The sequence below is a fragment of the Rhopilema esculentum genome, chromosome 6 (genome assembly GCF_057945365.1).
Source record: "Rhopilema esculentum isolate cy_ngs chromosome 6, ASM5794536v1, whole genome shotgun sequence".
Classification (NCBI taxonomy): domain Eukaryota; kingdom Metazoa; phylum Cnidaria; class Scyphozoa; order Rhizostomeae; family Rhizostomatidae; genus Rhopilema; species Rhopilema esculentum.
This window is the reverse complement of record NC_142820.1, coordinates 13,485,617-13,504,156: the sequence shown is the minus strand read 5'-3', so window position 1 is coordinate 13,504,156 and position 18,540 is coordinate 13,485,617. Positions and strand designations below refer to the sequence as shown.

The 18,540-nt window shown below is 37.0% G+C and overlaps 1 protein-coding gene across 6 annotated transcripts in view; it reads right to left on the bottom strand.

Moving 5' to 3' along the window:
* Positions 1-17,334, bottom strand: part of LOC135686571 (uncharacterized) — a 43,358-nt gene extending 26,024 nt beyond the window's left edge. Inside the window, exons 1-6 of one of the 6 annotated variants that reach the window (XM_065202832.2) lie at positions 17,178-17,334; positions 13,214-13,270; positions 8,349-8,591; positions 5,288-5,395; positions 2,322-2,420; positions 614-712 (exon numbers count right to left, since the gene is read on the bottom strand). In XM_065202832.2, coding sequence (XP_065058904.2) covers positions 614-712; positions 2,322-2,420; positions 5,288-5,392 — 303 coding nt within the window. In that variant the 5' untranslated portion in view covers positions 5,393-5,395; positions 8,349-8,591; positions 13,214-13,270; positions 17,178-17,334. Of the gene's footprint in view, positions 1-613; positions 713-2,321; positions 2,421-5,287; positions 5,396-6,410; positions 8,177-8,348; positions 8,592-13,213; positions 13,271-13,455; positions 15,832-17,177 lie in introns of those variants that run through there. The other 5 variants (XM_065202830.2, XM_065202831.2, XM_065202833.2 and 2 more) reach the window with 5 other exon arrangements.
* Between the last annotated feature and the right edge of the window lie 1,206 nt (positions 17,335-18,540).

The window sequence follows — 18,540 nt, the reverse complement described above, 5'->3', positions numbered from 1 at the left end:
CCGATCAGGCTGATGTGGTTCTGGTTACCTAGCTGAAGCACAGCAAATTTGATGTTACCAGAAAGCTATCTGAGCCAATATTTACGAACAGAGTTTGCAAAAAGAAATTCCGTTCTTCATTCAAAGACTGGTTATATGCTTACGAATTGTGTTTTTATAGGGAATCTCTTAAGTAGTCAAGAAAACAAAGATTCAGAGCGGGATTTCGAAATAATGCAAAATAAATATTCTAGGCCTTTTGACGATTAACGCTTTTTGTATACCTATTTCATGTCTCAAGGAGATTTAACTTGATCTGGTTTGAAAATATTTTTGAAAGTCAAATCAAACAACTACTGGATTTTTTGGGATTTATTCACAAAAAAATGTCTGAATCTGCTTCTGATCAAAAGCAAGGTTTTTCGATACGGTGATTAAATAAGGTGCGCTGTTTAGAGTGCTTTCGCCATTCGAAGATGTATTGCAAATTATGTGCCTATGCTTGGAAAATTCAAAGCTCAGGTTTCTGCTAACTATAGCTGTGTAATGTTGAAAATTTGCTGAAAATGGTGGAACAGTGATAGATACATTGTCTATAAAGTTCTGTTCAAAAAAGCTAGATAACTCAACTCACCATATCTGCGATGTTGTGTCGTGCACCATTATGAAGCAATGTTGCAACGACATCCGGGTAGCCTCCTTTGCATGCAGCGATCAGTGCCGTCCAGCCATCCTACAAAAATACTTTATGTAGCACAAAGCAGAGTAAATTCCTTGAATACCAAATCAATTAATTCATCCCAAACCAACAGTACAGTAAACACAAGCGTGCAAGAAACTGCACATTTGCCTTAAGTCTGAACAGGTTCTTGTTTAATGGAAATGAGGGAGGATGGCTCAGTGAATAGGGTCGCAACTACAGTTCCAGAGGCTTTGGTTCGAAGCAATACTTCAACTTGGAGTGAAGAGTGTTGCTAGCTCTCTGGGATTCCAGACGTAAGTGTAGCACCTCTCAGTGAATCATGAGGTGTAGCATCAGATTAAAGACTATGTTTTGATGCATTCGATGGCCAATTCCATTGGTTGGACTAAACAATATAATTGTTGTTACGTGTAGACTCGGTCTGCACTCACGATTTGCTTATTTGATATCGTTTAGGCAGTCGCGTCAGTAATAATGTTAAAGAGCTTATTTATCTGAAAACAGCGCGAAAAGGGATGAGTGTTATGCAAATCAATTCAGGTTTCAGCCTGTGCCGAGTTGTCCAACAGCAAAATATCATGAATATCGCGAATTTACGTGATTGGCAAACAATACTGCGGTAACGATTTGGCCAGATGAAGAATAAAATTGATGGTAAAGCCAGATACCACAGAGCCTGCTGATTGAAATATAAGCAAGCAGGATTTGAAAAGATGCCAATACAGCCATTTGCAGAGTTATTAACACACCTTTCCTAGTAATCCTATGACTATCCACAGTCTCTTTTGCTAACTCAAAATAAAGCACTTTTACAACAAACTAGCCATATGTCATCTAAACTTGGGAAATATTCTTATTGAAAAATTAGATTTGTTTTGATACTTTGCCGTCTGTTTAGAGCTGCAAAAATACGTTTTTGAATGATTAAAATTGCGGTAAAATCCAATCAAAGTTTTTGTCGACTGCACTTTCGATACACAACACCAGCCAGACAATTATTGGACATTATGTACGGAAGACCCATAATTGCTTTGATGTCAGACTACATGAAGATGCTTCAATTTTACGGAGGATTCTTTTTAAGGCAACAATGATTTGCACTGTTCAATGGTTTGGATGGCTCAAATCCACCATTCACAAATGATTTGTTTCCATCAGTTGTTATAAACAAATTCTAATTTGGACTTGATATTGTACAATGTGCACCTAAGATAGGAACACGATCCTAAATCATTTGAAAAAAATAAAGTCAAGGAAGATAAAACAGTCACAGAATTTCAATCATGAACTGGGCTCGTGCCCTCTCGATATATGCAAAACATTCTTTACGTACTACATCAATTCACGAGTTCACGGTTTCGATTAGAAGTTGGTAATATCTTGATTGTATCACACCATAATTGTTAGGGGAAGGATTATTTGTGAAATCACCTCCACGGGAATCCCCAGTGAATTAACTCATTGGAATCATCACACGATGGTCATTGGTATTACTGCTGCTATGGGAATTATCTTCCAGGAGATCACCGAAGACAGATCACACCAGGATGATAACATTGCCCATGGAATCGTATCAGTGGAATCATCACAACAGACGATTAGGGGGATAACTCAAAGGGAATCTACGCATTTAGCTTACCTGGTCTCTCGCATTAACATTGGCGTTTCGGTGTATCAGCTCCCTAACGATACCAAAGTGCCCCTTCTCTGCAGCAAGAAGCAGCGGTGTTTGCCCATTCTACAAAAGATAAAACACTTTATCAACTAATCAGCATATAATGCTTTTATTTAATTAAGAAATTCACTGTTTGAAGGTTTTCTCTCGAAACTGATGTGCCCAACAATTGTCTAGGTACAATAATTCACAAGCTCACAGTATTTGCAATTTTCTCGCGTGACGGGATATCAGTGGCGTTCTCGTAGTGGCCTTTAACTGTTGCAAAGTTTATTCATTTTGCACATTTACATGAACTGGATATATGACATACTGCATTGTCTGTCTGAGAATATCATTAAATATATGTTAATAATAATTATCAGTTATCAAGGTATTGCAATATACAGGATGAGAAGGTATATCTAGGATTAATTAACATTTAATCCTAGGAGAAGTGGCTACAGAAAGAGCGGCTAGCGGTCACAGAAAGAGCGGCTACAGCAAAAGCGGCTACAGAAAGATCGGCTACAGAAAGATCGGCTACAGAAAGATCGGCTACAGAAAGAGCGGCTAGCGACCACAGAAAGAGTCGCTACAGATAGAGCGGCTACAGAACTAGCGGTCACAGAAAGAGTGGTTACAGATAGAGCGGCTACAGCAAGAGCGGCTACAGAAAGAGCGCCTACAGAAAAAGGGGCTGCAGAAAGAGCGACCACAGATAGAGCGGCTACAGATAGAGCGGCTACAGAGAGATTGGCTACAGAAGGAGTGGCTACAGATAGAGCGGCTACAGATAGAGCGGCTACAGAGAGATTGACTACAGAAGGAGTGGCTACAGAAAGAGCGCCTACAGAAAAAGGGGCTGCAGAAAGAGCGGCCACAGATAGAACGGCTACAGATAGAGCGGCTACAGAGAGATTGGCTACAGAAGGAGTGGCTACAGAAGGAGTGGCTACAGATAGAGCGGCTACAGAAAAAGAGGCTGCGGAAAGAGCGGCTACAGATAGAGCGGCTACAGAGAGATTGGCTACAGATAGAGCGGCTACAGAGAGATTGGCTACAGAAGGAGTGGCTACAGAGAGAGGGGCTACAGCAAGAGCGGCTACAGAAAGAGCGCCTACAGAAAAAGGGGCTGCAGAAAGAGCGGCCACAGATAGAGCGGCTACAGGAAGATTGGCTACAGAAAGTATCGGAAAGTTGTTCTAGGAGCTGGGTGCTACTGGGATTAACGATTGTTTACAGGAGGCGAATCACGACAGATGGTCCATCTGCATTTATCCCATAAGCCGAATGCCCAACAGTTGCATGCAAAAACATCGATCCAAGAATAAAGCTCAGTCTTTGAGGTTGCGAAAGTAATTTCCACTCTATTGTTTTCCAACTAAAATACAATAATCCGAAGATAACAGATGTTGCAATATTGATTAGCCTAATGCGCAAGGTCATTTGACCCGAATCTACATGCACCTTAAAGCAAGCATACTGTGGGTGCATCCCTCGTGCAACTTCGTCTTTTCGATGACTTTAAAGCATTCAAGGTGAGTAATACAGCATCAAGAAAAATATCTGCGAGTTACCCGAGCGAACAAAATAAAACGTAGTCAAAAAATCGATTAAGAGACTAAGCGACGTGTGAGCTACAGTAAACCAAAGAAGAATTATTCTTGATTCTATCAAGCGTCACCTCCCGATACCAATAGAAAACGATAAGATAAAATGTCAATTTCACTTGATATGCCAAATAAATATAATCCCATCCTGTTCAGTTACAGATCTACACTGTATCTTCTCATTTTTCTTGACTCAACGATTTATTATTACAAACCTGACTTGAACTGTCCAACAACACATTCTAAAATAACATATATCGAAAGATTTGTTTCCACATTCCAGCAACTATGATTGTTCTTTCGATGTTTGTACGATATGAAAGATTTGTATTGAATAATAAAGCGAACATTACTTAGCTCGCACTTAATCGATGAAGAATCCATAAAAATCTAAATCTAGCTTAATCCAACAAAAGCCATAAAAACTTCTTTTATCAGAAATACTTTTGCGGTATTCTAAAATAACAGAGCAAATTTTGTATACAATGATCTTGAATGTTCTTATGAATTTGTACACAATGTTCTCAACATTCAAAATGCGTGAGTATGCAAGCATCCTTATAAAGATATTTTCATTAGTGAAATCCAAAATGCAATAAAATTCATTGAGAACGATTCAACATTGAGTCTTGATGAGACTCCATTGTCGTTTAAGTTCATTTTCTACTTGTTTCATTTCAAAAGATCTCTAATTTCGGTTCGTGGAATGGTGAAAGACTGTGAACAGACAAATGAAAACTGGGCCTATTTTGAGAAGCATATTAATCCTACAGTCATTGCATGTTATTTCACAAAGCAATACGATGGATCGCGGGGTGATCTGAAATCAAAAACGATTTTAGATATGTTTTTCAGTAGTGAAAAAACCTTCAAAACGTTCTATATCTCCTCAAGTCTTTAAGTAATTACAATACCATGAAAGTCCAAACGAATAAAAAAATTCGTAGAAACTAATATACGGAACCTTTGGAGGCCAAAAGAATCTATTGGCTTGGATTCGCCACCTTATTGGTTTAATGACAACAGGGGTCCATGTCCACCTCCCCAACAAATTAAGGGTTTGATTCTATCTAATATGACAAAGAGACTGGGAGTATTTCCTGCTAGAATTAATGGCAATAGGATTATATGCCAAAAATTCACCAGTTACTTTCCACAATCGTAATCTTTTTCATGTAAATCCTAACAAATTCGTGCTCTCCTAACCAGTAACAAACAGCTTTGCAGAGATGAAAATATGCAAGCCTAAATCTGCCTCTTCTTCATATCGAGACACGAGAAAAGTCTGCAGCGACAAAGAAGGAGATTTTACAATGGTATAGAACTATGCCTACTCACCGCATCTCTGGTTTCAATATCATCTCCATTTTCCAATGCATGGATGATACCATTTAGGTCGCCATGTTCGGCGGCACAGAGAACAAAAGAGCCCTTGCCATTCATTTCCTGAAAATAAAAAAAAGGACAATGAAACAAATTCATTTACTGAAACAAATTCAATAAGAAAGAGCAATGAAACATTAAACAAAGTGTACGCTTGTAGAATAAAGAAAATGACAGCACGTGTAAAAATACACACGGGTATTAACTTAAAAACTTTAGAAAAAAATCATTAAAGGCGAGTGAATAGCGAAACAACCTTTGACTGCTTTCCTTTTGACTATGCTCAACTCAATAGAAAGATAAAATGGCTTTATCCATAAAAATATCCCACAAGGAGCATTATTACATTTGGAAGCAAACAGACACTCCATTCTACTTGAAATATTTCGCAAATATTTGCAGCTTCTCAGGAATTAGCGTTTCTGGCCTTTGATTTGTTTCCAAAATTTGTAAAATTTTTCTTTCCAACCAGGATCAACAGTTTGTGGTCTACAGCGAACCTCGATGTCTGCAAACACCTTAACTAATTTTTTACGGGCTAACAAAAATGTTAATCTAGAAAAACAAGCAACGCCTGCAATTAAGCGAAAAAATATAAATAGCATATCACAAAACTGATGGGGGGACTTTGATAGTTTCGCTCAAGACAAAGCTAATAAAATTTTATTCTACACAATTTCAATCATGTATTTATTCATATATTTTATATCAAATATTTTGAACATCGAACATTAGATGCAGACTTCCATAAAGTGGTATGTTGCGCAAACTTCCCTGTGTACAAGTCAATAACAAACTTCTCCGTTAAATCAAAGACACATGAAGCACAGACAAATATTCACTGTACAGTGACCATGGGCGCTATTCCTAGGGCACTCTGTCCAAGCCATTCATTTAAAATCAACGTTGTTTCCACAAACAACATCACACCACGTGAAATTTACTATTTTTGGTCTTTCAAAAATGTCTTACAATTATTATCTTGGCATTCAGCTAGCAAAAACTGCAAAGGTAATTGTGTAAAGGCCTTGAAAACTGCTTCGTCTTCAGTTAGTGCCTCTTCCGAGCATATACGTACCATGGCAGTCATTAGCCTTGTGACGTGATCAAACGGCCAAGCAAAATATCCATTCTTGCAGGCCTGTTAGCTTCAACAAAAGATCTTCGCCCAGTGAGCTTTAATAGTCAACCCGCCATCTTTAACCATATCTAGTTTAAAGTCCATCAAAACAGCAGTAAAACAAACAAAAACCGCACCCACTGGCAACCTTGACTTGCAGATTTGAGAAAGTCTTTCAATTACGGTAAGCAGATTACTTGCGATCATTCACGAGTTTGCATACCATGCTCAGTACAAACAACATACCTAGATGCAGCAATAATTAATCTTGCAGACTAAGGTTCAAGTTGCAGCAAATCTCGAGGATGAAAACAAGCGCGTTTGAGCCAACGACGGATTAGATTCGCTATAATAAAGCCGAGTCGCGGTTTGACTTGCCTTGTGATTAAATATCCTCTCTAAAGTAATCGGATATATATCTTATTAAAGCATTCAAAGATGAACAAAATCAAAATTTCTATTTACAAAGACGAAAGACGCAAAGTAGGGATGCCAATTAAATCGCAAAAAATAGACATGCTGTTATCAACTCAATTTATTATCGGTTAAGAAGAAACATAACGATCTACGGTAGATGCGAATTCAAGCTTGCACAGAGAATCGAAATGTCGGCCTCAATATCCAAATATAGGCAAATATAGGCCAAATAAGGCAAAATTACCAAACATAGGCAAAATAATTACATAATATCGTCATCATTATGTTAAGGGTCACTGAACAACCATAAGGAGTCAAATCTTGACAAGAAATCATCTCCACAGTGAAACATACCGCAGATATCGAGAAAAGCAAGATTTCTTGAGTTGAAAAATCTGATTTTATGACATAATACAATCGGGACATACAAATTATGCAGCTGACATAATAAACAGCTGCAAAATATTATTGTGGAAATATTACATGTCGCTGGTTGAAAAATACACTATATTGAAAACATGTAGAAATAGGTTCGGTTCATTGAGATAAGAAAGGCAATTCCATAAAAACACGAAACGGTCGAACGTTTTTGAAAAGCAGTCTGATGTCAACAAAGAGCAAAAAACGGATGTAAAGAAATATTGACGATTTTACAGTTTTAACCATGAATTCTCATTCATCCCGCAAAAAACAGACAGTAAGTGTTAATTATTGCTCGTGTTAATTCAACAAAACATTCTACAACCAATGCTCAAAATAGATAAAGAAGAAATAACGAATAAAGGTTACATGAAGAATAACCCTTTAGAAAATATCAGTTTCATTACTTGGTGACAGATTCATGCGATTACCTGAATACACAATGAGGTCTATTGACGATGAATTTAAGCAGATCATGATCAAAAGTCTTCCTTACGAAACCAAAAGAAAGTGTCGATTGGCAGTTAGATAAAGAGCATTATCTACCATGGTGGATTCCAGTTAGCATTGAGATATCATGTTGAAATGAAAACAACCGCCTAAATTGTCGATAAAATTAGTCCCATAAAAAGTAAAGCAAAAATATTAAACGAATCAACTTACTCTCGCAAACCTCCAAATTAATTCGACTAGGAAGCCAACGTTTTTCAGTCATGCACAAAAAAACAGCTGCTTGTTACAGCGCCAAAACTCGCCGCTCAACCGCTGCAAAATCCGGGCAACAAAATGCAAAAGAACCTTCCATGTTGGTAGAGCGAAAATATTCAAAATATCACGGCATCTGCCGCACGGCAAAGCGTTTACAAAAAACCTGTGAACGCGACTTCACTTACCTATAACCTCAATACAGCAACCGAGTAACACTTTCTGTAAACCATTCGAAGTATAAATTATTTAAAGTTCCTTTGAGTTAAGCTATCTTGTGTATTGTCAAACTGACGGCGAGATTGTCGCCAAAAATACTTTTAAAAGCAAAACTATACAAATTCAAAACAATACCTTCTAACTAAGGCTCAAATCAGCGTCTTGCCACTCCACAAGACAGATCGTATTTCTTTATGCTCTGCTGAGCAAAGGCAAATCTCATTCCGCTACATTCGTCAAACAGGCGACATTCATCTCAGATCGTTTGCAAAAGATACTTCTTCATGACAAATCTTCAAGTTTCTTTCAACCTATTGTGAGAACAGCAGAATCATGGTTTAGTTGTCTGTTCAAGTGTTGAGGCTCCGGTTTGGGTCTCTAAACGGGATGTCAACAATGTTGGCGTTATGCAATTATGGATTTCTCACAAATCAGACATTAATCAATTGTTAAAATTATGACTAAAATGCTTGATAATTAAAAATCGTAAACTCTAAATCTAAAATATAAAAAGCTTAAAATGAATGATCATTAACACTGATTACTATTCACTGCATCAACGTAGTCAAAAGAAGCTAAAAGTCATCTTGCTTGGGGAGGGGGTGAAAAGTCGTTCCCGAGCAAAGCTATTTAAAGATCAACCCAAAACGATCACGTGTTTGCAAAGAGACCTCGCCGTTCAGAAGCTTGTACTCGCATTGCGGATAATCGCACTTCTTCGCTACAGCGAAACGGATGTAATCAACGCCAAATCTACCGCTTCTTAAAATTCAAAGACTTATAATCGCCAGATGAGATTGTTATTGCAACGGGCTTTGAGACATACGACCGTAGGGACTAGCGTATCTTATTATTTGTACGACATCTTGTACAAATTGATATAAAGAGCTTCTCTATACAGACTGCATTCTCATCAGACGTTACAAAGTTTATTGAAACTTTCTATAAAGAACGCTGTTTAGGTTTTTTAATTCATTTGAGTGAAGTGTGAATCAAACGCGAAATAACATTGCTTCTTTGAACCATGAAAAGGGTTCAAAGAATTTTTTCTGCTAAACCTGAATTCCATATCTGATCTTGTCGTGTTAGGTGGTGACGTAAGCTTTATTACAAAATGACAGTCACCAACTGTAGGTAGAAACTTTGAGCGTGGGAATTTTAGGCCCTTAAAGCTATATTACCACGAACTGCAACCAATAATCTCACAACCTGATGATACAGATAATCTTCAAAGTTCTAGGCTGAAGGCTCAGCGGTTAGCGTCGCGGGCTACGGACCCAAAAATCGGTGGTTAGAGTCACTGTCATGACTAAACCTTCACTCAGCGTGAGAAGAGTTTCTGTAATTCTAGGCACAGAAATCATGAGGTTCGGTCACATTAAGAAGAAGTACCAGGACACAGCTGATTGATTGAATAATTGACTGAAGTGGTTGATTCATTGATTCATTGATTCATTGAAGTGATAAATAGATTAAAGAAGCAGTCAAAGACCAAAAGTGATCCCCCTGCCGCCAAAGCGGACCCCCTGCGACCAAAGCGGACCCCCTCAACAAAAGGGGATCCCCTGCGACCAAAATAAGTCCTTCTACGACCAAAAGCGGTCCCCCTGCGACTAAAGTTGGTGATCCTGTAACAAGTACGAGAATCTCTGCAAACCGAGGCGGTATCCTTGACCTATTCTTGATCTAGAATGCAAAATACCAAGAAATTCATTCGTATAAATGAATAACTTATGCAAAATGGTTTAAAAACAGAGTACAATTTCAAATCAGAATTCTAATTTCAAGAAGCACTTCTGGGTTAAACAAGCTAATTATATCTGCGTTTTGTGGGCTTCATATATCATTAATGAGGCCGAGACAACAGCCAGTGATTTCGTGGATTCTAGAAAGATTTAACATTGAAGCTTACAAGCTAATTTTCAAAGATTTTATCCAATAACAATTTGATTATATTTTTGCCGCAATCAACAGACTGGTTTGAGCTTTTCGTTGGGCTTGGCCGCCCTTTTGAAAAGGTCTTAAAAGAATTCACATTTCTGTGTAGAATTCAACACGCTTCTTTGAGTTGTAATCTCCAATTTGCATGTTGGAATGCTGAAATGAGCAAATTGGTAATTCTGCCAATATCCTTGTAAATGTTTTTAGTTTTGTTAAGTTTTGTTTGTTTGCAACAGATGTTTGCGGAGCGGTTCGGCCGCTTCAAAGTCTCGCACAACTAAAATTTACAAAATACAAATTTTCATTTTATTGATCGGAACTATATTCACTGGCCTGATGGTAAGACATTTCAGATTTGCTTTTTGCTCAATCAATTACGAAAGGAAGAAGAAATTAGTATGTTCACTAAATGGACATGCCAAGCACGTGCCTGATAATTGGAATTTACAAAACTAAAGCAGCATGGGTTCTTGGTATGCAAAAACCTGCAATTGTGTGTTATCATCAACTCGTTTTAGAAAGCGAACTTCAAAGCTCAAGAGGACCATTGTGATGTCAATCGGTTGTCTTTACAAGGAAGTTCTGTTTCTTGAAGAGAAAGCTGCACCATGAGTGTCAGGAAGGTGTGAACAGTGATATAACTAGGGTTGGATTGTGGGTGCAGCGAGACTCTCCTGTTAACTAAATGGGGTTTTCATAAGAAAAAAGTGGCTAGAAAGCTACAATATAAATAATATTTCAATTGACTTAATAAATACGATCATTCACTGATGGCTTTGCCTCTATGAATAGTTCCAGACAAAAGAATTTTGTAGTGAACAAAAACAGTTACTTTAATCTTGTTTATTTATTTTAAAACATTGATCGTTGACGGACTATTCAGTAAATTAAGAATCCAGCATCCAGATATGGATAAACTAGGAATAGATCTGATAGATAAGGAATAGATCTGATAGATTAGGAATAGATTTGACAGATTAGTGATAGATTCGTTAGATAAGGAATAGATTCGATAGATTAGGAACCCGTTGTTTCGAGGTAGCGTGACAAAACAGGGAGCGAAACTCCTCGGTCGCTATGACCAACCTAGTGAGTCCCTAAGTGTGGCGTCATAAAAAAATCTGTTTCTAGAACTTATGAATTTTGACCACATAACTCAAAGAAAACCATAAACTACTTCTAAATGTGCAAAATTAGTAGCATATGAAAGATTTGAAGTTTCCTAATGAATTACCGTTATTTTGGCTCTGTTCATGAAGCCTTGAACAGAGACTAAATCACAGTGGTTTGATGGGGAGAGACGTTCTGCTGATGTGGCACTACCACAGCCAATTTGCAACAAATTTAACTGATTTTGCATATTTACAAGTTTCTCATAACCTTCTTTCAGGTTATGGGATCCTGATTCAACAATTCTGAAAATAGACTTTTGTGACGTCATCACTTAAGAACTCTAGTGGCATCATCTTCACGCATGACTTTGGTATACATCCTGGTATTTATTGGATTATCACCCCCGAACAATTAAGCAAAAGGTACATGCTTTAACAGACCACGTATCAAGATCATTAGGAGCATAAGTTAGGCAACTACTAAAACTATGCTTTGAGGGCATTAATTAGCATTGTATGGCAGCATACCTGATGCTTTCGGGTGGCAACGATTGACCACGTGATCCTGAGGTGACATGGAGTCGGTAACAGTTAAAAAAATTTACGAAAACATGGTGTGAATAGGAAACACAATATTCGGTAAGAGTTTAGGAACTCAGGTAGTTATTTTAGTAATTTTAGAACAAATGAGCTTCACAAGAAAACACAAACCTGAACAGTGACAATGTACTACTTAGCTACAAGGCAGACGATGGAAGTAAGGCAAAAAAGCAAAGAAACACAGGAAGAAGATGCAATCTACGACCGAAAACTGAAAACTGCAAACTTGGAAACATTCTAGATGCAGGAAACCAGGCCCGTAGCCAAGGGGTAGCATGGGGTGGCAATAGAGCAATAGAATACCAGCTGTTTACCTCCCAGATAATTTTTTCTCTAAATTTTTTCAAAAACTTGAAAAAAATTGCTGAAACGTCTCCCTGCAACAGATATAGGGAGATTGCCACCCCTGCTCCGCAGGCCTGGTTTCGGGCTTGCAGGAAACGAGTTTCAGAAAAGCATAGGAACGATCTAAATGTAGCAAATATTTAATCCCCATCAATTGCCAGGAATGATTTGGACAAAAAACATTCTATTCGGCTGAATTACGCGAGGAAAGTGTTTGCAAATATATAAAAAAGCAACAACCACAACCGTCTGAGTTGTTCCATTGGAAAGCAAAAACATTAGGGATCACAAAACGTAATTAATGATTAAAGTATGGTCTTTTTAAGGTTAGTGAAGCATATTACGGCAAAAATCAGAGATAAAGAGATTACCGACAAAAAAACGTTTAAATCAAAACAAATAAAAAATGGTTGTGGAAACAGGTGTATAAGATAGCAGGCAAGATTTCTCCCATTCTTAGTTATGTGAACAGCATTACCAGCAAGACCGTCACTAAGGGAAGCTGACAACAACTACGTATTGTTTTGACAAAACAGGTTCACGTGTGATGACCAGTTTATACTTATAATAACAAAGCAGTTAATTACTTGGGTCACGCGACCAAATCTGCTGCCTCATTCCCCTTTTTGCTCGATTCGAAAAGGCAATAAGTGGACAACACAATACGAAATGACCAATGAAGCGAGCGGCATAATGATGCTTTCTTCAAGAACTTGTGTTACAATTAACAACAACAAATTCGCAGCACTTCGACATATCAAGTCAATTGTTCCAATTCCGCACCGCAATAGTGCACTAAAGGACTGCTCGATGAATATGTAACACTGTATTCTAGTAACAGAACAAAAAATACCTAACATGGACATTGCTAATATAATTAGACGATTTATCAATTAACATTTGTAACAATCTATTCACTGTCAACGTTTCAATATCTTTGATGCCTGATGGACCAATACAATGATTTATTACATATTACATAAAAAAGAGGGAACTACATACCAGTCACAGGAGTGCGTTTCCCTTGACACTTGTCACCACAATTCTTAGGCTGGCAACCTTAAGGATGAGGGAGTCTTGATTAAGGCATATGAAAAAGCAATTGATTTCACACAATTAATCATTCCCTCAGTCTTGAGATACACAAAAGGAAACCCCGAACAAATACACTCACTAAACGAAAGCGCTTAAAAAATCACACATTCAGCTTATGTGTATGGAAGCACCTGTAAAACTGGCCTCACCTCGACGCCTCGTGCATATTTAATGTTATCAGAAGTTTCCATAGATTGAGCCACAGACTATGCTACAAAGTCGAGATTAAATGAAAGAGGTTATTGTGCAAGGCAGGTGGACACGTCGTGCAGTCAACTAGTGCACTAAATTCTGCATGCAAATGGAGTATTAGCGCCGTCCAAAAAATCCTCCAACAAATCTTATTTCTACATAACTTTGATGTAGCTTGATCTCATTATGCTTCTGAATGTGCTTGATCAAAAAATTTGTCAACAGATCGACAAGGCAGGAAGACAACTGGCAAAAGCTTTAATCGCTATTTTTTCACAAATCTTACAACAACCAAGACTCTCCTTTAATGTAAATAAAGCTTTAATCCTAGAACCATATGTTGACATAGTCCATAGAAACAACTGCTTATGGCAAAAAGACAATACTGCTGTATTGATACATACAGCGCACAAAGTCACGCTTAATCCCTCTTCAAACGGTGCCACACTTGGTCAAATATCCAGTATTTACTTGTTAGAATGCGGGATTGCGAGCCCTTGCTATCACTAAACGCTACAAGACTTGAATAGTAATAACATCTGTTTGCAGTTGTCAGCAAAATTAGAATAAATCATGTTTCCGAAATTATTTATCGTTGGTGCAAAAGTTGATACGACTTTGATTGCAAGCCATTCTTCAGAAAAGGGTAGGGGCGATAACAGCGAGGCTTTTCTTTCGTTTTTCTTTGAAATACGGCACTAATTTCGGATCCACCGCTACCATGCTCCCTACACTTAATGGCAATGAAGTAGGGTTTTTGGCCTCAGGACCCGTGCCACTGACCTCAAACTGGAGGAGCCAGCAACGTTAGGAAAGTTTCCTCTTCCCCTTTTTAGCCCCAATGGTTCCAATCTTTTTGCTGACGCTGTTTTACTATTTGACTTTGGTTCAATGTACAAGCACTACCCAACCATTGGGCTAGCAGGGGCTATAGCCCCCCCCCCATTTTTTGCAATAATAGGAGTAGATGGGTGGACAAGGAGACCCCGTCTAACAAAATTTTGGCAGATGAGCTTTTATAATATATTAATTGCCAAGATTAAAAAAATAGAGTGCAAGAGTAAATATAGAAACAGAAACAGAGGAAGGCACAATTTCCTTTCATTTCAAACCCCCTGCTCCACCTATTAGCTCTTTAGCAAGCACTCTACCACTGGCTCAGATGTGATTATAATAAGCTTAAGTAATTAAGTTAGTAAGTTTGAGAATGGCCTTACTTGAAAAGCAGTATGTTCTATCATGGAGATGCCTTGCTTTTTCTACATTATGTTATGTTGATTATCAAGTGTGTTTCTAAATTGCTCCATGTTCTACAAAATTAGTTTGTTTTGTTGAAAGTCATTTTGCTAACATAATCTTTTCACATTTTACATTTGCTTTGTAAACAAGGCAAAAATTTAATTTTGCAGAATGATAAGCACTTATCTGCACTGATTTGTACTTTTATAGTGTACTATTAGTAAATTCATGCTAAACTATGCCAAGGACACTTGTTTGCTTCTTCTTCAGCAAGGCCTTCATAAAGTCAGTTTCATGATCCTTGGCATAGGTTGCTTTGCTCTTATAAAAAAAACAGCAAGGTTACCTTTGGCCAAATGGAGGTCTACCCAAAATTATATTTCTTTAGCCTTGACATTGTGTAGCATTGTTTTTTTTCACGGTTGACAATCTTCTTAATCTCCAAAACTTTTTTGTAAACTGAGGATACTGACCATTACAACCAACTTATTAAGACATCATGGTGTGACTCATCAACTTAAGCCTCATTCACAAACCTTTTACTGTAAAAACAGATCAAAATTTATTTCCTTCAATCCTACAACCACATTGTTCTGCTAAGAAAATGGTTGGATTTTAAATCACACTTTGAAAACAGTGCAAATAACAACACAAAGTTCTGATACATGGCTCCTTTAAACTTTGTCAGTGCTATTAAATACACATCCACATATAAAGCAATTGAAACCAGCAGCAGAGGGATGGTTGATGGATTTCACCATTTCACTTATGTTCAAGTCATGTACAGATGCAAAGAAGTTGGGCACTGAATCCCAGAAAAATTACAGAGTTAGAAGAAACATTTGCACAAAAATGAAAACCACACCAGCAAAATCAGAACATTGAACACAATCAAGAAAATGTATTAAATAATTTTAAAATTAAAATTTATATTTTCAAGTTTTCTTTTAAGAAGTAATAAACTAAGAATGCCTATTGTATGACACTGAAAGCAAAAATAATTGTAGAAATTTTTTCCAGTGTAGAAGGAATTAATTGTAATATCATTATTACATAACATTAACAAATTGTTTGTTTTTTGTTTGTTTTTTGTTTGTTTTTTGTTTGTAACCTTATTTTAATTCGATATTGTTTCTAGCTATACATACATATATGGGTATATACACATACAACTAATTTAAATTGAATCTAACAAATGAAATATTATTCTACCTCAGAAATTATTTTTAAAACTGAGAGTGTCTAACATTTTTAACTATCAAATTTTAAGCAAGATTCAATTTGTTTTTTACTTTAGGCCTTCCTAAGTATTTGAAAGGTAGAAACACTACAAAATGACAAGAGGTCAGCAATTATCATGCATTAACTAAATCCAATATAAAAAACCAAAACATTAAAATTAAACTATAAATAAACAAATATCTTGCCTCAGCAGCCTTCGTCAGAAAAAATTACATCAGCCCTATATAGTATGCAAGCATTTTTGGCTTCTCATATTTGAGCTATACATTATATTGGATTGCTTCTGATCAATTTGTCAGATTCCTACCTATAGTTTATTGTCAAATTTTTCATAGCAATATTCAAATAATCCAAAGGATATCCTTATCCAGCATTACTTTCTCCAGGCATATAAGTAATTGAAGCCTACTATGGCACTTAATATTGTTGCTATTTTGCTATGAATTAGGCTCCTAGTCTATACTTGATTCAAGTAGTTTGAGCAACCCTTAAGCAAAAATTGAATTACATCTGTAGCAAATTTGATTATCAAAATGTCTTTTGGAAGATAATGTTTATAGTCTTTTGGAAGATAATGTTGGAAGATTTATGTAGTATTTTGGATGTATATTTTTGGCAGAAACATTATAAATTCAGATAATGAATACCAATTGTGATGCAAACAGTGCTTTCAAAGTCATGAGCCATGCAGATCTAAAGAAACCTTCTGGTTTAATACTCATCATGCACCAAAAAGGACCTTCAGGCTGAAACTCTTGTGCAGTCTAAAATGATTTTAAGTTACCTTAGACTTAATCTGATGTTTTCTTAGGCGTCAGAAAGACAGGGTTGTTCAGAGAAAGGAGACGGTCTATCAAAAATTGGCAACATAATACCTATAGAATAGGTAGCAAATCAGCAAAAATGTTGGCGAAAAGCAGATAGGTTCTTGTCGAGATTGGACTTTGTCATTAAGAAATGCTGATGTCGATCACGCAAGCATTACGCAAAATTAATAAATATTCTCAATCAGAAGGTTAAGCAGCAAACATTTGGTCACTACATTTGGTCGATTTACCCTTAAAATTGAAAAGAATTAAGTAATCGCTCCATGATGAAAATTTCCAAGTGAATACTTTTACTTTTTGTTTACGTCATCCTTCAAAAACAAAATCTAAGCTTTCTGAGTCAGGTATAAACAGAATGATCAATTTCTTACCTCGAGATAATGAGCTGTCTTGAATTATTCACCCTCTATTATTTTCTGCACAAGTATTTTGCTAATTTCTCAGAATTAAGCAACAGCTGCATGCAACTTCCTTTATACCGACATGAACTTTTCAAAGGAACTTCAAATACTTTCAAATTCTAGGCCTCGACTTAAATTGAGGCTCACGTGAAAACGAGATACGGCTTACTGAAAGGACAAGTGACACACTTTTCACCCTATCTTTTCTTTTCATTAACTTATAGATCATCTTTTAGAAGTAAGTTTTTCCTGGTTTGGAACAAAAAATTCTAATCAGGGGGCGCAGGGGGTGCGATTTTGCTTTTTATCACGCGACCCTATGACGTACATTGTGATAACTCAGAATTTTCCTGTAATTGATAGAGAGTTTATGAAACACGACGCGACAGGTCCAGACGAACTGTATTCGTTTACAAGCGTGTTGTAAACGTTAAAATTGCACTATATACCAGTAGCAGCAATAACAAATTATCACAATCTACGTCACGATGTCACGTGATTCATTTCCCGCCATAATTTCAAATGGGTTTTTAAGTGGGAAAATGAAATCAGAAAGGAAAAATATTTCAACAACACTCTCATACACCATTTTACTCTAAGTTAGAAGAAAAAAAAAATTTGGCGCCAAAAGCGTGTCACTTGTCCTTGAAGAAAATTTTTTTAACAACATTGGCAAACCGATTTCAAATCCAAGGGAGAAGGGAAATTTCAAATACCACCCAAACGCTATCCTAAAGAGTGATTACACGGTAAATGAAAGCAATCTAAGGTTACGGTAAACGTTTTCGACACGATATTTGGTTTTCTCTCCCTAAAAGCAAAACCATTAGCGGAATCAGATTAACCTATGCATCATTCGATGCACAAGAATGTGGCGATTCCAACCATATCAAAATAATTAGCAAAGATTTTAAAGTAATACTTTCCAGACAAATTTATTGCTTAAAAGAGTGTACCATCTTCAAAAACTATTTTGTACCCTTGCGTTTGAGGTATCAAAATCTGAAATATATCAGCAAAAAGCGCAGATCCTAAGCTACCAAAGTCTCAAATTTTTTAAGTTCCTCCTCCTCTTGCAACTTTACCCTGACAAAAATTTGCAAACAATTTTTCTTCCCTCTCATAGCTGTATTTGGCTATAAAAGACGGACCAGAGCAAATACAAAAATTTTGAGACACCGTTTGCTTACCCGACATCTGTCCTGGCCGTGTGCAAATTTTTGAGCCATTCAATTGGTTCCTTGGGTACAAAATAGCTTTTTTGTACCTGCATGTAGAGGGATTATAAGTCCGGAGAAAACGGGATTTTACTGGTTGCACTTGCAAGGTTCAC